The 25,610-nt window shown below is 39.7% G+C and overlaps 1 protein-coding gene across 1 annotated transcript; it reads left to right on the top strand.

Annotated features, from left to right (window-relative positions):
- The first annotated feature begins 20,154 nt into the window (after positions 1 to 20,154).
- cdc23 (CDC23 (cell division cycle 23, yeast, homolog)) lies at positions 20,155 to 25,605 on the top strand. The gene is made up of 16 exons (XM_044041757.1): positions 20,155 to 20,280; positions 21,698 to 21,770; positions 22,192 to 22,329; positions 22,461 to 22,503; positions 22,599 to 22,704; positions 22,795 to 22,927; positions 23,075 to 23,252; positions 23,330 to 23,427; positions 23,569 to 23,650; positions 23,872 to 24,025; positions 24,132 to 24,251; positions 24,325 to 24,400; positions 24,499 to 24,560; positions 24,715 to 24,793; positions 25,028 to 25,147; positions 25,250 to 25,605. Exons 1-16 carry the CDS (start codon positions 20,168 to 20,170, stop codon positions 25,400 to 25,402), a joined length of 1,728 nt encoding a protein of 575 aa, XP_043897692.1. The 5' UTR covers positions 20,155 to 20,167; the 3' UTR covers positions 25,403 to 25,605.
- Positions 25,606 to 25,610: the final 5 nt, after the last annotated feature.

Raw genomic sequence — 25,610 nt, 5'->3', positions numbered from 1 at the left:
CACGTGGATCCAAACGGTTAACCATCTGAAAGTGCTTTGATGACCAAGCATGAGGAACAAGTTTACCCTTCACACGTGTTCTTGATCATGAATTCAGTTCTGTTGTGTACTGTTGTGTGTTTCACCTGTACAAAACAAGTGTGTCTGTCTGTGTGTGTCTGTCTGTCTGTGTCTCTGTCTGTGTCTGTCTGTGTCTGTCTGGTGTGTCTGTGTCTGTGTCTGTCTGTGTCTGTCTGTGTCTGTGTCTGTGTGTCTGTCTCTGTGTCTGTCTGTGTCTGTCTGTGCCTGCGTGTCTGTGTCTGTCTGTCTGTGCCTGTCTGTGTGTGTCTGCCTGTCTGTGTCTGTCTGTCTGTGCCTGTCTGTGTGTGGGTCTGTCTGTGCCTGTCTGTGTGTTGTGTCTGTCTGTGCCTGTGTGCCTGTCTGTGTATGTCTGTCTGTCTGTGCCTCTGTGCTGTGTCTGTGCTGTCTGTGCTCTGTCTGTGCCTGTCTGTGTCTGTCTGTGCCTGTCTGTGTGTCTGTGCCTGTCTGTGTGTCTGTGTCTGTCTGCCTACAGTAATACACTTGCATTAAGCACAGCTGAAAACGTCTTCACTGAGCTGCTAATATGGCTCTTTCAAATCAGACAACATAAGAAAACTGTAAAATAACAGTATATTTAAAGTCATTCTTATTCTTATTTAATCTTTCGATATTATAAAAGTCATCTCAGGGCAGATGTCAGCTAGTTCCCCTCTGGCTTTTTATCCTTTTCAATGCACCAGGGCTGCTGGTCAGACTTTATAAAGCCGACAGTCTGGATGAGTGAGGGTTATACAAAAGCACTTCCTCTCTATTCAAACACGTACAATGGCAGAAGCCTGTTTTGGGACTGGATTCATCTGCTGCGATGGTCGAGATTGAGAGAAATGGTGAAATGTCTGGGAATGTAAAGATGACTTTACTTTACTTTTCGTCCCGTCTTTTAACCCCCTCCCCACAATCCTTCCCCCACCTGGAATTCACACATATAAACACAAACACTATCATAAACACACTGCAACAGACTTTAAGGACTGCACTATCTATAAAAGCCAGCATGAAATAGCCTGAAGTAAGAAAGAGAAATGAGCACTCTCATGGATAACACAGGAACAGGAAATGATGATTTGAAATTCATGTGATTCTGCATTATTGAATTTCTTTAATACTGATCTAAATCCAGGCTCATTTAAAGTGACAAGTAAGAAAAGACTTCTATCCGTCTGCTTCATCTTACATGAACGTGTGAAAGTGCTTTACTGCACAGCAGATGACGCTCGTGATATAGTGTCTCTTTACACCTGTGACAGAAAGACTCTCCTCTGTTATCTCTTGTCCTAAATGAAAGTTGAATCAGGACGTTTAGATTAAGATTAGAGGCATAATTCTGACCATAATCTCTCTGCCTCTGTAATTGAGGTCACAAATTAGGGGAGGCTGAATTTGGATAGAACTGAGGTGAGTCAGGTTTTGTTAAGGCTTGGTCTTAAATGAGTAGTTTGATCAAGAAAGAAAAGAAGGATTGTGGCTATCCACATAGCATTAGCTCCCCCAGCAGTTCCCGTGCAGCCGGGAGACAAACAGGGCAGCTGGGTGACTGTCCGCAGTAAGAGGCGTAGTGTTAAGCCTAAGAGTCCTGTCCACCACCAACCTGTTCACACCTCAAACAAGTTTTCCCCTCTCAGCACCACACAGACTGAGAAACCAACTCTGGTAATTGGTGACTCCATCCTGAGGAACGTGAAAATAGCGACGCCAGCGACCACAATCAGGTGTTTTCCCGGGGCCAGAGCGGGCGACATAGAGTCTTATCTGAAACTGCTGGCTACAGATAATCGTAAATTCAGTAAAGTTATTATTCACGTCGGCAGTAATGACACCCGATTACGCCAATCGGAGGTCACTAAAGTTAATGTTAAATCTGTGTGTAGGTATGCACAATCTATGTCTGACAGCGTAATCTTCTCTGGTCCTTTGCCCAATGTAACCAGTGATGACATGTATAGCCGCATGTCGTCATTCAATCGCTGGCTGTCGAGGTGGTGTCCAGAAAACAACATTGGGTTTTTAGATAACTGGCAAAACTTCTGGGGGAAACCTGGTCTCATGAGGAGAGACGGCGTCCATCCCACTTTGGATGGAGCAGCTCTCTTATCTAGCAGCTTAGGGCATTTTATTAGAAACCCATGACAATCCAGAGTTGAGACCAGGACACAGAGTTGCAGTCTTTCATGCTTCTCTGTGCTTCTTTTCGAGCAGTCACCTATTAAAAACCCCATAGAGACTGTGTCTGTCCCTCGACCTACTAAAGTAAAAACTAAAGTAAATAAAGTAAATAAACCAATAACAAACAGAAGAGGAGTTAGACATTCTAACTTAATAAAGATTAATACCAACAATAAAATAGAGTCAAATAATACCACTTTCAAATGTGGACTATTAAATATAAGGTCTCTCTCCTCAAAATCTGTTTTAATAAATGATCTTATCTCCGACAATTGTATTGATTTATTCTGTGTAACTGAAACTTGGTTACATGAAGACGATTACGTCAGTCTAAATGAATCAACTCCACCCACTCATGCTAATACCCATATTCCTAGAAGCTCAGGCCGAGGAGGAGGAGTAGCAGCCATTTTTAATACTAGATTATTAATCAATCCCAAGCCCAAACCAGGATATTCATCGTTCGAAAGCCTTATTCTTAATCTATCTTATCCTAGTTGTGAATCACAGAAACCAATTATAATAGTCACAGTTTATCGTCCACCTGCACCTTATTCAGAGTTTCTATCAGAGTTCTCTGAGTTCTTATCTGAGTTGGTGCTTAAAACAGATCAAATCATAATTGTAGGGGATTTCAACATCCATGTAGATGTTGACCGTGATAGTCTTAGCTGCGCATTTAACTCGCTGTTGGAATCAATAGGTTTTATTCAACACGTTAATAAACCAACTCATTGCCTTAATCACACCCTCGACCTTGTTTTAACTTATGGTATTGATATTGATAACTTAAACATAGTTCCTCAAAACCCTCTCCTTACTGATCATTATTTACTCACATTTAATTGTTCAATAATGAACTACAATAACATAAATAAGAAATACAGCTACAGCCGGTGCCTGTCTGATAATAATATTAATACATTCAAAGAGACAGTGCAACCTTTATTTAACTCGGTGCCATATGTCAGTACATCTGAAGGTACCTTTTGTGATTTTACCCCCGCCCTCATAGATAACCTTGTTGATAGTACAGCAGCCTCACTGCGTACTACATTAGATTGTGTTGCCCCTCTGAAAAAGAAAGTGGTGAATCAGATGAGACGAGCACCATGGTTTAACTCCAATACTCGTGCTCTTAAACAGACGTTACGTAGATTAGAAAGAAAATGGCGTTCCAGTAACCTAGAGGAACTTCATATAGCCTGGAAAGATGGTTTTGTAGCTTACAAAAAAGCCCTACACAAAGCTAGAGTTGCCTATTATTCTTCTCTAATTGAAGAAAATAAGAATAATCATAGATTTCTTTTCAGCACTGTAGCCAGGCTGACACAGAGCCACAGCTCCACTGAACCATCTATTCCTTTAACACTGAGCAGTGATGACTTTATGAACTTTTTTGTGAATAAAATAACATCAATTAGAGAAAAAATTGATCATTTCCTCCCTCATATTGGGACTGACTCACCTTCTAGCACAAAAGCTTTAGAAGCACCAGGTGCACAGTTAGACAGTTTCTCCCCTATAGATCTCCCTGAGTTAACATCGTTAGTTTCATCATCTAAGCCATCAACCTGTCAGTTAGATCCTATCCCCACCAAACTGTTTAAAGATGTGTTTCCTTTAATTAACAACTCTATATTAACTCAAATTAATCTATCCTTATTAACTGGATATGTGCCCCAAACGTTTAAAGTAGCAGTTATTAAACCCCTTCTAAAAAAAGCGACCCTTGACCCAGATATTTTAGCTAATTACCGACCGATATCTAATCTTCCCTTTGTCTCTAAAATCTTAGAAAAGGCTGTTGCCAATCAATTATGTGAATATCTGCGCATTAATGGCCTGTTTGAAGATTTTCAGTCAGGTTTTAGATTAAACCATAGCACAGAAACAGCACTAGTTAAAGTTAGTAATGATCTTCTCTTGGCGTCAGATAATGGTCTAGTTTCTTTACTTGTCCTGTTAGATCTTAGTGCTGCATTTGACACCATTGATCATGATATTCTACTGCAGAGATTGGAGCAGACTCTTGGTATCACAGGTGCTGCCCTCTGCTGGTTTAAATCATACTTATCTGATAGATTCCAGTTTGTTCACGTTAATGATAAAGCCTCATTACAAACACAAGTTAATTGTGGAGTTCCACAAGGCTCAGTGCTTGGGCCTATACTTTTTACCTTATATATGCTTCCTCTAGGGAACATTATTAGAAAGCATAACATACACTTTCATTGTTATGCAGATGACACACAGCTATATCTATCGATGAGGCCGGATGAAATAAATCAGGTTGTTCAACTCCAGGAATGTCTCAGAGACATTAAGTCCTGGATGACCTGTAACTTTCTACTTTTAAACTTTTATACTCGGCCCTAAACACCTCAGAGAAAAACTTTCTGCCCACATTGTCACTTTAGATGACATCACCCTGGCTTCCAGTTCCACTGTGAGGAACCTTGGAGTTACTTTTGACCAGGAAATGTCATTTGATTCACACATAAAACTAATTTCCAGAACAGCCTTCTTCCACCTGCGGAACATTATGAAAATTAGAAACATTCTGTCTTTACAGGATGCTGAAAAACTAGTTCATGCTTTTGTTACATCTAGATTAGATTACTGTAACTCCTTATTAGCAGGATGTTCTAACAAGTCTGTTAGAATCCTTCAGTTAATTCAAAATGCTGCAGCACGAGTTCTGACAGGAACTAGAAAGAGAGACCACATAACTCCAGTGTTAGCTTCTCTACACTGGCTCCCCATACAGTTTAGAATTAAATTTAAAATCCTCCTCCTCACGTACAAAGCACTTAATGGTCAGGCCCCTTCATACCTGAAAGACCTAGTCTTACCCTATCATCCTAATAGACCACTTAGGTCACAAAATACAGGTTTACTTGTGGTTCCCAGAGTCTGTAAGAGTAGAATGGGAGGCAGAGCCTTTAGCTACCAGGCTCCTCTCCTGTGGAACCAGCTTCCAATGATAGTTCGGGAGGCGGACACACTCTCTGTATTTAAAGTTAAACTTAAAACTTTCCTTTTTGATAAAGCTTATAGTTAGAGCTGGTTCAGGGAAACCTAAACCATCTCTTAGTTATGCTGCTATAGAACTAAACTGCTGGGGGATTTTCCGGTGGTACACGCACATTCACTCTCTCACACTCAGCATTTGATTATGACTTTTTATATGTCATTAACCTTGTCTCTTTCTCTCCCTAGTTTGTGTCCTTCCTTCCTTCCCTCTCTCTCTCTCTCTCTCTGTATTCTCATCATGCAGGTTGCAGGATCAAGATCCAGTTTCCGAGGCTACGCTCATCGTCACCATTATTATTATTTTGTAAATTAAAAAGTCGATATCAGTAACTGTATAAATTTGTAACCTGATACAGTTGTTGTGTATCTGCTGCTGGTCTCCCTCTCTCTCTTCTGTCTCTCCCTCATCTCCCTCTTGTCCTTTCTCTCCCCCCATTTTCTGTCCCCCACCTCTCCACTATCCCCCATTTTTCCTTTCACCCCAACCGGTCGAGGCAGATGACCGCACATCTCTGAGCCTGGTTCTGTCAGAGATTTCTTCCTGTTAAGAGGGAGTTTTTTCTCTCCACTGATGCCTAGTGCTTGCTCATTGTGTGAACTGTTGGGGGTCTCTGCTCTCTTTGATGTTGTCTATGTACAGTGCCTTGAGATAATGTATGTTATGATTTGGCGCTATACAAATAAAATTGAATTGAATTGAATTGAATTGGCTATTGCAATAACTTAACTCGAGATTAACTCTGGGTTTTCAGTCGTACAAAACCTGTCCGGCTCAATCCTGAACACCGTGAAGCTAAATAAGAGAAACAAGAGTCAACTGAGCATCGTCAGATACTGAGAGCATGTGCTACATGGTATGAAGTTAAATAAAGAAATAAAGCTTAATATGAGAACAGATCTTAACTTAGTGTGCAAGGCCCCAAGCCACTGACTCCCCTCTCTGTGCCTTCACGAAATTGTCCGTTCACTGTTCTTCTGCATCTGTCTGAGATCAATATTGTAATAAATTGAGAGGAGGCAGCCCCATCATAATCAATAAGAGCAACGTATAGCTCGGCAGAGGTAGACAGAGAGAAATCATTCTGCCCAACAGCGGAGCTGACTGTTTCTGACACCTCATTTATTACACTATTGAATAATCCATTGCTTCTGTCACAGCCACAGAAGAAGAGAATAAGCGCACACGAGCAGACACGAGCAGCGGGAGCTTTGATTACAGTAGATTCATATGAGTTGAACTACTTCTTACTGTAATCTAATGTAATGTAATGTACAGGAGGCTCAAGACTGGTCTAAGCTGGTATGTAGTAGATATGAAGTGGTGCTTTATGGCAGTTGGAATTAATAATGCTGTAATACTGCATTGTCTTTTTCCTCTTTTTCCTTCCATGACTATTTATTTGTTGTGTGGTTTTACAGCAGCTGATGTGACTGCCTTTCTTTTGCCTCTTCTTCTTTTTCTCTTTTTACTTTTTGCCTTATAGTTGCATTGTCTGAAGATGTATGTGTCATATTTAGAATGTGTGGAAGTGTAAAAGGTATTTAGAAAACTAGAATGGGTGTGTTTTTGTTTTTCCATGGGGCAGCCTTCCTTCCTCCTTAGTGACAAGCACAATCCCCATTATCTCCAAGCTCCAGCAGCTCCTTCTTCTTTTCCTCCAGTAATAACCTGACATGCTCACCTTGAGCCAAATCACCTGTAAACTGACTCTCATGTCCACCACCAGTGTCCGTGCTCCAGTGTGGGAAGTCTTGAAAGCACCTAATCCGTGATGTTCCAACACTTTGACTCGCTCTCTTTGTGTCCATTATAGTCATGATGAAAGACTAGATGTTGCATCTCAGTGAACCTAAACACAGAAAAAACAAGTTTCTGCTGGATATACTACGTGTTTATGTGTAAAATCACTTTAAAATAAATATCATTTATTTTAGAAACCACCACCTTGTGTAGGATATACATAAGAAATGAGGTGTTTGTTGCAATCTGCAGTCTCACCATTAGATGTCACTAATTGTTCCGCACTTTAACTTGCGACAGTGGGAGTTTTATTTTCAGCTTTCAGCATTTCTTTTTAATTTCCTACAAACACGTTTATCATCAGTTCAGTAAACCCTGAGGTATGAGGAAAAATCCATGCGCATTAATGGGTTTTTACTCGCCGCTGAGACATTAAATTCTTGGTTGTATAGTTTCTGGGGACACGCAGGACACTTACTGATGAGGTGATGTTGTTAAAGTTTCTGGGAACATTTTGGTTTGATCTCCGGTTCACGTCAAGTCTGGCCTCACGTGGGTCAAAATGATTGCAGTGAAATCATTGTATCCGGGGCACAGTTCCAGAGGTGGGCGTAGAAACACTCAGACAAAAGACATAAGACGCAAAGTCATCGGCTCACATCCACATGTGTCTGACAGACACAATGAAATGCTTCATAAGAATTTCTCTCAGTTGACTTTGGTGCGCTTTAAACTCGGGGCTAATAAGGATGTGCTGTTGGGAATTTGTGTGCTTGACAGCTAAGCAGAAAGCGAGGCTTTGATTAGCGACAGGGCTCGTGCAAAGAAATCAGAGCACAGACGCAATTTGTAGACCTCAGAAATGGAAGGAAAGATGCAGAAGTTCAGGCAAACAAACTGCAACTATTGTCTGAGGAGATCCGTTCAATTTCAGGTAAATAAAAACAAAAACTAACCCTAAGCCACCTCAGTGATACAGCAGCCTATCACAACATGTGGAATCACTTGCAGATGTCAAAGTAGACAAAGCACAAGTGATTCACGTCAGGAAAACGTAGACCCAGCATGTGCTTCTATCTGTAAACAAGCTTTGACAGTAGACGGACGAGGGTCCTTAAACTTAACACGAGAACGATGAGTAAATAACGGGGGATCCTCCACTCATGCTATATCTCATTTGAAGGATGTTGTTTTCTGTCTGTTTCTCACCAAGACAAACATACTGTGAGTATTTGAAGAGAGGGATGTTTTTTATGGCTTTATGTTTTATTTCATCAGCATCATAATTGTCTCATCTCACGATGTCACATTTGTTACCCAGCGGGGCAACACTTTACAGTACAATACAGCACCAGCATGGTAATAATATTTCTCATTGGGAAGTTAAACCATAATATGTGTGCTGCAAGGTAATTGTGTGATACTATTACAATATTACCTGCTTAAATAAAGGACATATATAAATCCCCCCACACATTTTCCATTGATTATTACCAAGCCATTACATCGTGATTACTAGTGAAATTGCATTGTGTCACAATAATATTACTTCCCCATAACAAAACTACCACATTATTACTATATTGTTAAGGTGCTTAAGATATGTTAAGTGTTACCTTTACCTTTAGTGTTACCTTTAACCTTTAGATGACCAAAAAATATGGAAATAAAAAGACAAACCTGAAAAACACATAGGAAATATTTGCAGAGAGAAGTCACTCATGTGGTAAAATCTTTAACTTCAGACTTCATCTCCAGCTGAGCTCCTTCTTTAGCAGGGTCGATATGATTGCCCTCGAGGGACACGGGGCGAGAGCTTTGTCCAATCACAGCAGCGAAGAGGAGGACGGCCTTCATCATGTCTCGCTCACAGATGCACAGTAGGACAATGTGTGTTGACACGGACACTCCAGCTGTTTGTAAAACCACATTCATACTCAAGGGCATCTGGGGATTGTGTGTCAAAGTCATGGGGGATTTTAAAGGCCCTGATCTGCTCCGTGTGTCTCTGAAATAAGAGCAATGGCAGCTTATATTTAAACACGTTGGTCCGATGTGTTTTTCATCTTGTGCTGAAATTGACCTTTTTGTCTTTGGTTGTTTGTTGAAAAATGATTCCTTTAGCTGAGAGTGGAGACATTAGGGATGGTATCAAGTCATGTTATAGATGTAAATGTTGTTTTCCTTCCTCATGTGTCAGTTAATTTGACCCACGCAGAGGTTTTGTGTTTGTTTTCTTCTTTGTGTGCATGCAGTTGAGCATGACCTATGACCTCCTGACAAACGGTGTGAGAGATTCCTCTGGACAGCTTGGTTTTACTTGTTTTGTCCTAATGCATAATGCTTTAGAAAGTCTTCACTCCCTGAACCTTAACTGACACAGCTCATGCAGACGTGCAGTGATTTACAATAAGGTTCAAGAATGCAAATGAAGTGAGATCGGTGGTATGTTTCAAATGCCACTATTGACGTGGAGTATATCAAATTTTCATAAATTATTTGATAAAATCAAAAGCTGCCCATTCTTTGTTACCCTTTAAGAAAGCTAAAGGCTCTCAATGTGCTAGAAAGACAAAAATAATTCAGGAAAGAGAATCATTTGTGAGAGAAGCTGTGATTGGGTCTGATGAAACTGAAGAAGATTTACAAATAATAGAGTAGCAGTCAAATGCACACAGATGGCAACACCTCAAAGCAAAGCAAAGCAAAGCAAAGCAAAGCAAAGCAAGAGGAGGAAACATGAAGTCAAGTAAACCAAAGAAACATGATGCAATAAAACCCTGACACTACAAAGAAAGATGGAAGAAGAAGATGATGATAAGTGGGTGAAAATATAAAAGAAATCACTGCGGGAAGAAAAGGTTTCTGTGGGAAACCTAGCAGTACATTGGTAACTATGCATTTACAGAAGATGAAGAAGATGAAGACGAGTGGTTTGGTCACCATCAGTGCACAGGCCCCAAGCGATGAAACATTATACTGGTATAATGAAGATGGTTCTGCTCGGTCACACTCCACATTAGCCCAGAGTCAGGCCGACCCCAAAGTGTCAACAAGTTAATAGACTGGGTGTCAGAGACTCTGTCATATTGCTGCTCGCAACCACAAACACCCATTATTTACAGGAATGTTGTGGATTAATAAACATCAACATTAATAACACGGCAACTTTTTATTGCCTCGTGGACTGTGAGCTCAGAAATGGTGGTTTAAGACAAAGTTAGAGATGGTGCTTGTGACAGATGTTCTGTTGTCTTTTGGTGACGGTCACATTAGGAAGCACAGTGTGAATAAAAAAACGTTCTTTTGTTTTGATTGAGGATGTTGGTTTCGGGGTGTAATGTGGGCAGTTATTGTTCTGAACAGTGGGGTGCTACTCCACGAGATGAAGATGAGAAAGTATGAAGCATTCAAACTGTCAGAAATCCGTGTATTCTTTTTAAAACCAATGCAGCTTCCCTCCGAAACACACTGATATATATGAATATTGTGAAACCTTATATATATATATAAAAGAGGTGGGTTTGAAAACACCAGTTGATATGATGAAAAAATCATTTCTATTGCTACACCAGCATCAGCTGAGGGTTTTCTTCTGGGCCACTTAATTGATTCATGAATTAATGAATTTACCTTTGTATCTAATCTTTATCAAATAAATCTATCACGGAATGTATTTATAGTGTTATAACTGATGTTAAGGGTAGATTTTCTTATTCTTCCTTTACAAAACATACTCAATAACAAGTGTCATTGCATTGAGTGAGTGTATTTTTGTATTAAGTCGACAGTAGAGCTTTATATGTTAACATTAGCATGTTCTCAATGTAAATGCTGACATGCTGCCTACAAGTCTTTGGTTAATAAAAAAAGAAAGTGAAATAAAGGAGATCAATAGAATAGAATTTATGATCAAAACCATAAATAGAAACCTGAAGTAAGTGGGATACATCCTCTGGAAACCATGACCACGGGTTTCTTTTTTCTTTTTTCCTGAATGTCCATAAGTTTGAGTGTGAAAGTGAATGATCGTGTGATGGACTATCAACGTGTTCAGGGTGTGCGCTGGGATTGGCACCAGCACCCCCACAACCCTCATGTGGAGGATCAAGCGGTAGAAGATGAATGAATGAATGAATGAATGAATGAACACGTTCCCTCAAATCTCATGATTCATCGCCCGACTCACACACAATGCATTCCAATGACCTCACAATGAAGACTGAGCAGTTGTTGCTCTGCAATTCAAACCCAGAGCCTTAAAGCCATGGATTTCTATTGAAATCACTAATGAAACCAACCATTGTTTTTGTCTTGAGTTCGTCACGTTATAAATACACGGACAGTTAGCGATCTCACACAGAACTGAAAACTCGTTCATGAATCCTGAATAAGTCCTTATCTTGACTCAGAGAGTGTTTCTGTAATATTGTAAGTAACGTGTTATCCTGATATAGAATCAGCTTGTTTATGGGTGCAGATCTTGGGCAGTGGTGTTGGTTTATTTTGGTTCACACTGCGGTAAACACTCTTTATGGAGTATGGAGGCAGCCATAAACAAAGCAAGCATCTCTAAGTTTTCATTTGATCGAAATTAATCAGGTGAGGAGGCTCCTTAAGGCAATTTGCAACCTTCTATCTCGAGCAATTAGGTGAAGATGGAATTGACAGATGCAAAATGTGACAGACACTCTCCAGTGTGAATCACCCAGTGCTCATAGTATTTTGGCTTGTAGATAACTTTACAGATCAGCTTTGATTATGTTGCTTATTAATTCAATCAGTGAGCTCCAGCTGGCTGCTCTTTTATTAGAGCAGTCTTTTCCTAATTCAGTCTGCAAAAGCAGATGTTAGTGATGCAAGCAGAGAGAAAGGAAAAGAGGGAGAGACAGACAGATGAAAGACATGGGGGACCTTTGGCAAACTCTGCAGTAATTGCCTCCAGCTATTTAGAAAAAAAGGGGCTTTTTGAGGATGAGAAATTGATCCACAGATCTATTTAATCAGGAGCTGACTGAAAGTTGTCCTTTACAGTGCATCTGGCAGCAGACAAGACCGAAATCAAATATGGAACGTTACGTTTTAGGTTTTACATTTCTGACATTTGGGGTAATTCCACATTAATTGACCATATCGAGGGCCTCTGCCTCGCTCAGCAGGTTTCAGCATCACTATGTCATGAACAGACCAAACGTCGTCCTCTGAAAACCATCAAATGTCTGGGAAATGTCTTTATATCTTCATATTTACTGCTTCACACACCTTATCAGGACCATGTGGTTGAGTGGGAATGTATTTGTAATTCAGTTTGTTTGTGCTTTCGTTTTACAGATTTATGAAGCCAAAACACTTGAAAATGCACACCGTATTGATTTCTTGTCCTTCTCGTATCCCTCACGCTGTCTTTCACTCTCTCATTGTGTGTGCCGTGTGAGTGAATTCATCATGTTAAGTGTAACTGCATAATGATCTTCTGTTATGGGGTCAGAACACCAACTACACTGAGCCTAAATAATACATCACAGTACAGCAGGGCTGAAAAGACAAATTTGTGATTTTGGTTTATTTCTCAACCAAATCATCAATCATTACACTGCATTACATTGTTATGTGAGACTTAGTATCAGTTGTTATTCATTTTTGAATATTGTGTTTGAAAGAATATCACATACGCTGATTCTTAATTGAACGATGCCGCTTGAATATTCAACCCATATTTTGTCGTTCATGTGAAGAGAGGTTCTATAATGATAATAATAAATGAAACACATCTTGCCCCACACTCATGATTATATTAGGGATTGAAAAACCATGTTGACTGAGCTACAGTGACAGTAACACATTGTAACCACAGAAAAATACACCGTGCCATAAAATAAAATCATACACACAAGACTTCTGAAGAAAATGTGTCGTTTTACTTGACTTAGAATATTAAAATTGTATTTAAAAGAAATACAATGACTTTGAATGCATTCAAAGATTTCACAGCACCATCTAAATGACTCTTTTGTTCTTATTCAACATCAGTTTTTTAAATGTCTATCCTTTGTTGTTAATTCATTTTGTTCCAAGGCCACTGGATGCACTGAAAGACTTGAAGCACAGACTGAGACAGAAGGGGAAGAACGGGAAGATGTTTTTTTTCTGTTTCCAAATGAATATAACTTCTTCAGCTTTTAATTTTTCACCATGTACAGTATGAGCGTGAATATCGCCAACAGCCGTCTGAACTGGGGAGATAACGTAGCGGCATAAGTGGGGCTCAGTGATGTTTTTTGCCCCTCTGTCGCTCGGCAGCGTGACATGGTCAGACCAAGCCTGTAGGTTCAGTGTTTGACATGAACTCTGCTTTTGAGTGTTTTTTCCACAGGGGAAGATCATTAGCTGCCTGTCGTTGGGGAGCTCAAAAGGCAGCTTGGTGTGGTTAATGTTACCAAACATGATGTAATGGCGTGGGAAGCGTCGAGGTGTTCCAGTTCACAAAAGAACACAGTGGGTCCTCGCAGGATGCAAAGATGCAGAATGGGGTTTTGTGTGAGTCGCTGCTGAACTTAACACAATGCTACAGTATGCCGAAGTGTGAAGTGAATATCCTCACCTTTTAAATCTTAAGGGCATTTGTGTTCTGCTGTCAGCATGAATAATGGAGTGGTTTAGAGAGGTGTCATTTTGAGATCCAGCATGTTTTCAGTCTGAATTATTCACATTTGTGTTGTTTATGCTTTACGCTATCAATATTATCACTGCATTGTGAAACAAAATGTGACAAGATGCAAGGACTCGTCATAATACAGAGTTTAACTGTCTGAGCGGCAACGTTACTGTGTTGGTTTATGTGATATCAGAAGATTGTTTTAATTGCAGTCGGGGAAAGTTAGCAGTTAGCAAGTATCTGCTCAATGTTGTGGAGTATTTAGCAGCTAGTCAGCTATTTCCCTCTGGTGGAGACCAAAAACAGAGCATGAACAGGGTCAATGTTGGACGGATATATTCACGACAAAACCGAACACTTTGATTACTGTTCACTAATGTATTTTTTAGGTTTTTATTTACAACCCCAATTATTAAAATGGGTCAAAGATGTAACGAGTCCATGTCATTGAAATTAGGTTTAGTAGTTTTTGCATCTGCTAACAGATACAGACAGCACTGACAACATAACATCACATTTGCATTGATCTTGGATTCGAGCATCAGTCTCTGTTCCAGACAAGAAACAATTTCTGTTTGTAATACTAAATAAAACAATTTGGGCAATGAAAGTTAAGATACTGAGAGAGCAGGAACAGGTTTAATTGGTATTACATCATTGACCTCGTCATTAATTACCTGAGGGCTCTGCAGGGATTGATTTGGAGAACAGAGAAGGTACAGTCCTGCTATAAATGTGTAACACATCTTGGGAAGTTGAGGGAAAGAAACTGGTATCAGAATTCATGTATGAAGTCATGAATCATGAAATATTGAATAATGTATTTACAGTTCCTGCAGTGCGACGACCTATCATCCACATCCACCTGCTGTGCTGCCATTTCTGACCTGAATTGCATCCGTTGATGATTATGTTTGACTGGATTATTACATATCTAAATTCATCCATGCACCATTACTCCTGTAGTTGACCAGGGACGCAGAAATTATTAAAAACCCGCCCTTGGTGAAACCTGAGGGGAATTTTTTTATTTAGCGTTTCATTTAAAATATGATGTAGAGTCTGGTTTAAATCAAGGGTGACTGACTGACTTATTTACATTTGTTATGACCAGCTAGAAACATAACTGCTACCAGCAAAGTCGCTGAAAAACCAAGAGCAAGGAGGGTATCCACATAACAAGAATTAAAAACAGTGTAAAAGCATTTTGCTGATGGAGATGTTCCATCTGACTCACTCAGTTGGATGGGGAGGAGGGTTTGTATGTAACCTTAGATTTATTGTGTCTGCTCTGGGTCCTTTCAGCAAACTAATCCCATTCCCAAGACATATCCCTCTCTCCCCCCACTGTGCACAGACATGACACATCTGTCTAAGCCATGATCTGGGACACATCACATGCCACTTGACTTGGAGGATGTGGTTACTGCACAGCTCTGCCTGACTGAGCTTGGCAGTGAGCTTCTTCTTCAAATGAGTAATTAAAACCATTAACTCATCAAGAATGAGTTCAGTGAGAAGTAGACTGGTGGCTATTCAACACATTCTTACATGCAGATTGTCCTCAGCCAGCAAGGCAGTAGGCTACACCCACTTCTTATTGACAGTCCATGAACATGGTCACCCCCCCTCCCCTCCCCCCACTCTCTATCCTCATATAACCTCAGTCATAATGCTTCCTTCGTGGTAAAGACCAGAGGACAGTTTGGTGGAAAATGTCACACAGATTATCCTGCAGGAGACAAAGTGTCCCCACACTGAGGTGGAAAGAGGAAGGAGTAATTGTTTCGATTCCAAATTTCGACGATGGCGTGCAGACCAGTGCGTGACTTCTCAGTCCAAGCAAACCACTTCATCAACAGCCAATCACAGGACCCTCACTTGCACGAATGTAACGGATGTACAGACGGCTTCTGAAAACATGTTTTCTATTTATTACACACATTTTAGCGCATGTTTTTTGTTGCAATCTTCCCCAGCCATATCAGTGGATGCAAATGTCTCCTCCATCTGTATGCTGCATTGATACACTGCTTTACCTGAACTGATCAGCCAGCTGAGAGCTCCTCAGGCCACATACTGGCAGCAGAGAAGTGAAACGCACACTGCAGTTTCTGCACTGTGACTGAAGATGAAAGAAGAAGGCCCGTCTGCTGTGTAACTGTAATGTATAAATATGTTATGTATAAATATGTAGTAGAGGGTTCAAAATGACAATACTAGAACAGAACCATGTAAAGGTTTTGCAGCTTTTCAGACATCACTGACTGAGATACGACACCTATACTATACATGTTTTTGTGTATGATCTTTAGTTGCCTTTTGCTCTTTCTTACAGTCAGTGTTGTTTACAGTCCTTTTTCAGTTTTTGACCACATTTGTCGGATGTTTGTGCGCAGCTCATTAAAAAACAGATTGTTTTATTAATAATAAGAAATGATTAAATTGTGTTAGTGATCTGGATAGGGATCACTACTGTACAGTGTACTGATCCAGTGGCAGATGTTTGTGCTCTATTTGTGGCCACATGAGTCCAATAACGTACTTGCTTGCTAAAATGAGACCCCTGCAAATATAATCTTTGTGATCGCATGCATTGAGAACGCACTGGGAGAATTCACTGTGATCTACAAGGACATGTGTCAATGGCACGTCTGAATGGGGTTAAGTGTGCAATGCATCAAAACATCAAACCCATCAAAAGAAAGCAAATAGACAAGCAAACAGAAATAGTGTGTAGTTGTTATAAAACGGGCAGTTCAATTAAAAGGAAAAAAAACAAATAGATTAATAATAAAATGTCTGATTATGACATGTGTCTACGATCTCAGTACAGGCTCATACAGAGTCTGTGTCAGAGAGGTGAAGTCTGCTCTCTCACACTGCACAACAAAAAAGTCAAGCACATTTGGCATATTTTCCTTTTCAATTACACAGCTGTCCCAAAATTCTGTCTCAGCAGGTTCATCACACACTCCACTGCTCCTTACCTGCAGGACCTCTCTCTCTCTGTGTGTGTGTGTGTGTGTGTGTGCACGTGTGTTGGAAATGGTTAAGTGAATTACTGTAGAGGCAAGAGGAAAAAGACATCAGAAGAGAGTGTGTGTGTGTGTGTGTAAGAGAGGAAGGCTGAATGAAAGGGATGGACTATACGGTCCGTCTCTGCACCTCTTTCAACCTGCTCAGTGAGCCATGTGCCCGGCCTTGTAAACTGCAGTGCTACTTGATTACTTTGTCAGTCTCCGTAAGTGGCTTTTGCTCTGTGGAGAAAATTGTCCAACAGAGAGTGTCCAACAGTGTGTGTGGGAAGTGCAGAGAGGTGAGCGGATCCAAATGAAGGGAAATTAGATTCTGCTGTTATGTGAAATATTAATTGAGAATCATCATCCATATCAAGACATGTCCAATGGAAATCTGTGTCATGCAGAAGATCCATCCCCTCTCTGCTGTGGACCTACTGTAGTTGAACACTTCTCTTTGTAATTCCCACTTCCCTGTGGGGAACCAGAGACTTTTAATCGCAAACCAACTTCCCAGTTTAATTCTTCTTTTGAAAAATCCTTTGAGGGTATCTTTCAAAGAGAGGGAAAGAAGGATTTGGTCGATCAAGTTCATTGTCAGATTTAGAGGAATTATGATGCTAGTGGCAAATCACTACAGGAAAAACAAAACACACTTGCTCTGATCAAATTATTTATATGGTGGGTGTTAAATGATAGTTTTTCTCTGTATGTGAGTATTTTCTTGCTGGGGGAATCCTGTCAAACAGTGCCACCCCTTGGCAAAGTTGGGTACTTGATACTTTCAATCCCCCCTCTACCTAAATGCCTGTTCAGTGCATGTTCTTGTACAACAGATGCCAACTTACAAAATGCAAAAATGCACAATGGAGGCCAAATAAGTGGAACAGCAAAAACTGATTTTTAAAATACAGTCTATGTTATTATGCCCATTCAACTTAAACAGGTTATAAAGCTCTTATAACACAAAATAATCTACATATTATTATTAGTGCTATTACACACACCGTCATCTTTTCCTCAAGAACGTTCTGAAGAACATTTAATAAGAATGTACTCAAATGTTAAAGTAAAACATAAGGTAACTGTGGACTACACTGTCATCTGTGGTCTCGTAAATGTGATGGCACACGAGTCATTATATTATACCAGGCAAAAAAGTGAGAATTTGAATATCATACATAAAGAAGCTGAGCTTGTACTCCCTTGCAGTGTGGTGGAATCCAGTGATGCTGGTGATGTTGACAGACAGGAACATGATGAGGCACTTCAGCTATGCGCCAGTGAAGCAGGGCCAAGCGTCGAGGCCAGTGGCAGGAGCTGGGCAGGCAATCAAATAAGACATATTATAAAACAAGAATGAGTCATAATGTCCCTGCTCTCTCACAACTCATGACTGAGTTAGATACTGATGAAATAAGTTACCGCTGCTACTGAGAAAGCTAAGGCAGAGGATATTGACAGAACAGGGGCGTGAGATTAGCAGAGCATAAAAGAGCCTTTCTGAGACATGAATACAGATTGACTGTCTGACAGCTGTTAATATACAGCGTCCTCGGGGTTACATCATCAGCAATGTTTTAGTTATTCATTGTTTAGAAGGTTGAACAGTTTGCTGAATAATTCAATGTATTCAGCAATTTAACTTCAAGAACAGAAGGTGCCCTACGTTGTCATGACATATCAATAACTTAATCATGACAACGGTCAAAACCAGAGTACATCCACTGCAGTCATGCAGACTCACTGTGGTCTAATTATAGGATCAACAAAGAGGAGCCCAAGCACAAACTACAAGTTACTTGACCTGGTATACTGGTTAGCAGCATAGACAATTAGAGGTCAAACTCATGTTTGTAGCACTGGTACCATAAACAAAGGATAGTCATCCAAAATTATGAACAAAACAACGAAACCCACTACATTCATTTGATTGGACAATGGACATCACGTTTCTATAAATCATCCTCTTATTTTAACCCCTTGGATATAAGTTTTACGGCATAGTGATAACGGTCAGGCAGGTTTGTCTGTGTTTTCCATGGTGGCCGCAGCCTTATTAGCTCACATGTGCTTCCCATGTGGGGCACATGTTACTGAAACCCTATGGGACCTCATAATTAACCCACTTAGTACCCATTTAGAGGCTGGAAAGGATACTAGGTGGGCATGGGCTTGAAGTGGGCAAACATGGTTTGGCCACCATGAAAAGCATGGACACACCCGCTGGGTTACCATATTGTCAGTCCAAATATAAACTTATGGGGCCCACATGGACATGCTGGCAGGTGACAGAACAGTAAACCCTGGGCTAATGGAATTCCCAGGCAACAGCTAAACATAGAAACACAGTCCTGTTGACAATTCATGTCTCTATCCAGTATACGGTGACAGGTGAAGACAACTCAGCATTACTCTTGCTATTCTAAATGGAAAGAACAGGTGTGCAAGTTAAATACTTGTTTTATATTATTTTAGCATTACAGCATTGATTCAATGACACAAACCTGCCATAAAAAGGACACTAACGCACACGTACACAGATGTTTGTCTTAATGTATTACATTCACATTTAACCTTGACCAACACACCTGGATGTCAGACCAAGCAAATAACCCTAATCCTTAAACCCTGTTATATCCAGCAAACATAATGTTTCTGACATTGTGGCTCAGTGTATAGATGACCTTTACTATTACAACAAGGAGTGTCTTTGCCAAACTGAGCACAGACTGTGGTGCTACTACTGTAAAGCACTTCTGACCTCTTGTGGCTGAAATGAGTCTTGCATTTCAAGCAAATATTTAATCAAAACAATTACAGTATAAAAGAAATCCATTAATATATAGAATTAGTTTGTGTTACTAAGTAAAACAGGTTCTTGAATTTAGTTTGAGATGCAGTTTCATGTTTCTAAATTTGCTATTTATTCTGTAATCAGTGTACATGAAAGCAAATAGTGAAAATGAGTCAAACAAAAAACCAGAAGGGACAATTAGAGGATAAAAAATATATCCTCTCACTGTAAATTTTTGAATGTTCATATTTTTATATTTTTTTGAAAAATGGGGGGGGAATCCAAGGTCAGTTCTTTCAGTGTTTTAGAATAAAACCTAGTTTAACTTGAAAACTGGTGGATTTAAGTATGAGACATTTTTTTCCAAACCATTTACATGGTTATGAAACTTTCCATAGAAAATGAGATTTAAGAAAAAAAAAAAACATTTCCCCACATTCTTCTGTAAATTGTAAAAACTACTAAACTTCAAAACAATATTCCACATAAATCTAGAACAAAACCACATGAACTAATTTGAAGAAAACATTTACAACTGTTTCTATACCAGTATTACTGATAAACAGGGTTCTGTTTCTTGTTTCTTCCAATGAGGAAAGGGAAGTGACGTCATAGTAGATGGGCGTGGCCGCGTCTTTGTAACTTCCACCAATAACGTACTTGCTTGCTAAAATATGAAAATGGCGGCTCTGTGTAGTGAGTTTGGGGACCTGGTTGAAATGAAGAAACAGCTCATATCAGTGATTTGGCTTTGTAAAGAAAGAGGACTTCTGCACAGCGCGAAGTGGTGAGACTTCATGTCACTCATTCGCCGTTAATATTCATGTCTGTGCGCTTGGTTAGCTCAGGAACATCGGTCGTCCACGACTACTTCACCAGTCTGTTCAACTGCCTATCAAGCTATTAGCCTGCTATGCTCAGCTTCTCCACTACTGGAAACTCATAGACAAACACATACAAGCATATTAATCAATATGTGATGTCATACACTTTATATTATAATATATCAGAATCAGTCAACGGTGTTTATATTATATTATTTGTACATATAAACATGCAAGGAATTTGACTGGGTGCATTTAAATAGAATAAAATCAGAAAATAAAAACCTATGATCAAAGAAATGTATACATTAACACAAATGTACACACGGTGCAGTGGGTTCCAGTGAATTGTTTTTTAATGTGGTTTGCGTTAATATGACAAATCATCTGCATTTGTTAACATAAATATAATGATATAATAATAATAATAATAATACACTGATATTATGCATTTATCAGTAAATATAATATTGCTTGTACTAACAAGCAGTACACAGTGTTTAAGCAGTGATTTTTCTATTCCAGTGTTTCACAGTCCTGGTCCTCAGGGGCCCCTGCATGTTTTAAATGTTTCCCTGGTTCAACACACCTGATTCAAATGGTCAGCTCGTCAAAAGCCTGAATAAAACCCATTCATTTGAATCAGGTGCGTTGCAGCAGGGCAACATCTAAAACATGCAGGGCAGTGGTTATTCTACAGTTATTCCACAGGTCTTTGACAGTTATTATCTAAATTTGAATTCTAAGAATGAATCTTGGCCTCAATTTGTTTACCACAGTCATATAACCATAAGAACCACTTAGATTTTTTTCTTTCCAAATCCACCAAAGATTTTCCACCATTTTAAAATAATGACCTGTCTACTTATTTCTTAATCTTGAACAAAATAGTTGTAACTCTGACACCTGGAATATTCCACCATTATCATATGAAAACATAGTGTCTGATGAGAATGTGAAATAGAATTTAAAAGAACCTAATTGTCCTGCCAAAATATTTTATATAAACAAAACCATCCCTATATTCAATTTATACCTAAATGAGATGTAAAAAAAAATCTAACTTCATGAATATTTATGCAACTTGATTCCTGACCGCTTGTGTATATTTTATTGTATCATATTTTCCTTTACTTCATATATTATTTTACAAGTTTTGCCTACATATCACTGCTCAGTTTGTTTGCAAAGTGACTGAATCTGTTTGAAAAAAAACTGCCCTTCTGTATTGTGTCATTAGTATGATTTACTAAACCAGTATATAAAATCACTGATGTTGCACGTCATCTAAATAATTTGTCATTAAATGATGACTTGCTAAGGTATTGTGTTATAGGAACATGCTTACGCTTCCAGTTGTTGTTGTTGTTTACATTTCAGGGCTTCTGAACTGGCATTTGCCTTGGACCGTCTGCCCAAGGATGAGTTACCACCAGCTGCACCTTTTACTGAGGTATATTCACTCACAACAGTTTATTTGTGTGCGCACTTGTATGAGATATTACATTAGCCAGCTTTTGCTTCCCTGAAGATGTATTTGAATCCAAGGCTGCACATAATGTAGGGTTTCATCATATCATCACAAATAGATACATATTCTGTATATGAGTTATTGATCGATAGTATGTCAGTTTGATGTTTTTATTTCCAAGTTCAAAAAGTGTGTGAATGTTTCTATGTTGGCCAAACTTAAATAATGGCTTAGAACCCACTTGTTATAAATAATGCTATTGTTCTGAAGTAGCTAATGCATTTGCTCTTGTTTTGTTGAAATGAAAATAGTTGTGTGGTTTTGAATATTGTTAAATGTGTTTATATTGATATAAATGTGATTAGGATGATTTCTCCCTCTCCATTGTCTGCATAAAATACAGGAAGATGCACAAGACTTGGATGCACTTACGCTGGCCAAGTCCTACTTTGACCTGAAAGAGTATGACCGCGCTGCTTACTTTCTGAAAGGCTGCTGCAGCCAGAAGGCCTATTTCCTCTACATGTATTCTCGCTATTTGGTAAGATTATGTAGACGGTCCATGTGTCCATCTCCTCTTGATCGTTGTTTCCTTTTCATGACAGGATTGCTTTTACTTTTTGGTTGTAGCACATGTGAATTATTTATTATTATTTATTTCTTTGTCTTTAGTCGGGTGAGAAAAAGAAGGACGATGAGACTGTGGACAGCCTTGGTGAGGACTTGTCTGTTGAGGTGAATTACAGGTAACTGCTAGTGCTTCTGTTGCCCTGTTGTTCTGAACTGTCATGTGCTTGTATGTGGTTCTAGGTCCTCTGGAAAAGGGACAGGTGCGTAATGAAGCCTTGCGTGAACTCAGGGTTGAGCTCAGTAAGAAGCACATTGCAGGAGAGTTGGACAGCTTCACCCTTTACCTGTAAGAACATTTCCACCAAACACACTTCACACACTTTATGTAGATTATTTATTGTTAGAAATAGGCAAAATCCTTGTTGTATGGTAACAGGTATGGGGTTGTTCTACGAAAGCTCGATCTGCTGAAGGAGGCTGTTGATGTATTTGTTGAGGCAATCCATGCACTTCCTCTTCACTGGGGAGCTTGGCTGGAGCTCAGTAACCTTGTCACCAATATTGAAATGGTAAGATTTAGTTTTTACACTTGTGTACTGTGCTATGGATAGACAGTATTTTTGCTTTTAACAATCTGCTGATCAGTGAAAAGTAACAGGTGATGTAAAGAGGCTGAAATTATACAATTTAGGTTGTCCTTGTCTTTCTGTCCCCAGCTGAAGTCCTTGTCTCTACCAGATTGCTGGATTAAAGACTTTTTCATGGCCCATATGTACACAGAGCTACAGATGATCAAAGAAGCGTTGCAGAAATACCAGAACCTTATTGAGGCCGGCTTTTCTAAAAGCACCTACATTATCTCCCAGATTGCGGTGGCCTATCACAACATCAGAGGTTATTTGCATCTTTTGAATAAGCATCGTGCCTGTCGGAAAACTGTTACGGAGCATTCCTGTCTCATTTCCTTCCAGATATTGACCAAGCGTTGGCCATGTTCAATGAGTTGAGGGATCAGGATCCATATCGCATTGATAATATGGACACATTCTCCAACTTGCTCTATGTTAAGGTGAGTTCACTGCTCATAATGTGATGTCTGAGTGTTTTCTTCTGCCCGCTGCACAGACTGGAGACATTCTCAGCATATGATTGTTAATACTATTGAAAGAAAAAGAGATTTTGTTGCTGATGGTAATGCGCGCTTCCGCAGAGCATGAAGCCAGAGCTTAGCTACTTGGCCCACAACCTGGTGGAGATTGACAAGTACAGGGTGGAAACGTGCTGTGTCATCGGTAAGAATTGAAAAGCCTCACAGATGCACATTCGTATTGCAAATCTTCAGAGGAATCCACTGCATTATTATTTAAATAATCAAGTTGTTTTAGTTAAATATGTGATGCCACTACTGTATTTAAATGATTAGCACAAAATAAAATAGAAAACAAACAATACTAATACTAACAAAACCAAATCCTTTACACATGTGCTTGTAAACCATGCGTTTCATCTACAGGTAATTATTACAGCTTACGCTCTCAGCATGAGAAAGCAGCTCTGTACTTTCAGAGGGCCCTCAAACTGAACCCACGCTGCCTTGGTGCCTGGACCCTCATGGGCCACGAATACATGGAAATGAAGAACACCTCAGCTGCCATCCAGGCATACAGGTCAGACTGAACATGCAGGACATGTCCAATCTACATTTGTGTTGTTAGTGTTCAGTCGTAGTTTGTTTAGTAAGTACGTGATCTTTTTCTCTCTCATTTAAATCAGACACGCTATTGAAGTGAACAAGCGGGACTACCGCGCCTGGTACGGCTTAGGTCAGACATACGAGATCCTCAAGATGCCCTTTTACTGTTTGTACTATTACCGAAAGGCTCACCAGCTCAGGTATGGCTGTCATGACACGAGTTATGATCAAATATGTATAATTCAAGTTAATACTTTGTTTGCACTGTCGTAGGCCCAATGACTCCCGGATGTTAGTCGCACTGGGTGAAAGCTATGAAAAACTGTCACAGCAAGTGGAAGGCAAGAAGGTCTGTATGTTATAACTTTCAGTGATATCGGGTTTGTGTTTTTCCGCTTGTTTGATTTAGACCATGACATTTTTTTACTTACTGTTATTTCTGCCTAGTGTTACTGGAGAGCGTATTCTGTTGGAGATGTAGAGAAAATGGCCCTGCTCAAATTGGCAAAGTAAGTGTCTGTCACTGTCTCCTGAGATGAACTGTCAAAGTCGTTTACATCATACGTTCGTAAAGGTTTGAGCGCACAGTGACTATCTGATCTGCAGCCTTATTATGTCAACTTTGCCTAAACGTAGGTGCTGAATACTGTGTTTCTTTGTCAGGCTCCATGAACAGCTGAATGAGTCTGATGATGCTGCACAGTGTTACATGCTTTACATCCAAGACATTTTCTCATGTGGGGTAAGCAGTTGACAGCGTGTGAATACTTGAATCACCCTTTCTACAAATTTGTAGTTGGGTTTGGGGCAGAATGAATGTTTAATCTCTATGAATGAACTACATCCACTTTTATAGAAACAAATTAGCAGTTAAATTGCAGAACTACAGACGTATAATCCCATAGACTACTCATTACTGAGTAAAATGGTAATAATACTGTATATTACCAAGTGTGTTAATGGAAATGTTTCACAGGAACAACTGGAGCATGCTGAGGTGAGCACAGCCCTGCGGTACCTGGGTCAGTACTATTTCAAGAACAAACTCTATGACGAGGCGTCCCTCTGTGCTCAGCGCTGCTGTGACTACAATGATGTAAGTGTATCGGCATCATTTTAGCACCTAGTTGTACATGTAGTGTAAGAGTGGAAGTGGCAGTAACACAGTAACTGGTGTTGGTGGTCACTCTTTCTGTAGGCTCGCGAGGAGGGAAAAGCTTTGTTGAGGCAAATCTCACAGGTCCGAGATCAGGCTGAGACGCCATCAGCAGATCTGTTCGCTCCTCTGTCAAACACCAACACTCCAGTCAGGAGAGTGTCTCCTCTGAACCTCATCTCCTTCACACCCTGACACTCACTCCTGGTGATCAAGTGGATAACTTCTTTCCTGTGAAATGACACCTCTCGGATGTTTCATAGAGTTTGTTCAAATGTGTTGAAGAGATTTACCTGTGGTTGTATATAGAGTTTATGGCAATAAAATTGCTTTTTTTTTGTAAAAAAAAAATTTGTGTCTAGCTGCAAACATGTTCATTAACAAAGCTTATTACTCAATGTAC

The sequence above is a fragment of the Solea senegalensis genome, linkage group LG13, assembly GCF_019176455.1.
Source record: "Solea senegalensis isolate Sse05_10M linkage group LG13, IFAPA_SoseM_1, whole genome shotgun sequence".
In the NCBI taxonomy this organism is placed as follows: Eukaryota; Metazoa; Chordata; class Actinopteri; order Pleuronectiformes; family Soleidae; genus Solea; species Solea senegalensis.
The sequence above is the reverse complement of the archived record's forward strand: the minus strand, read 5'-3'. Positions and strand labels throughout refer to the sequence as shown.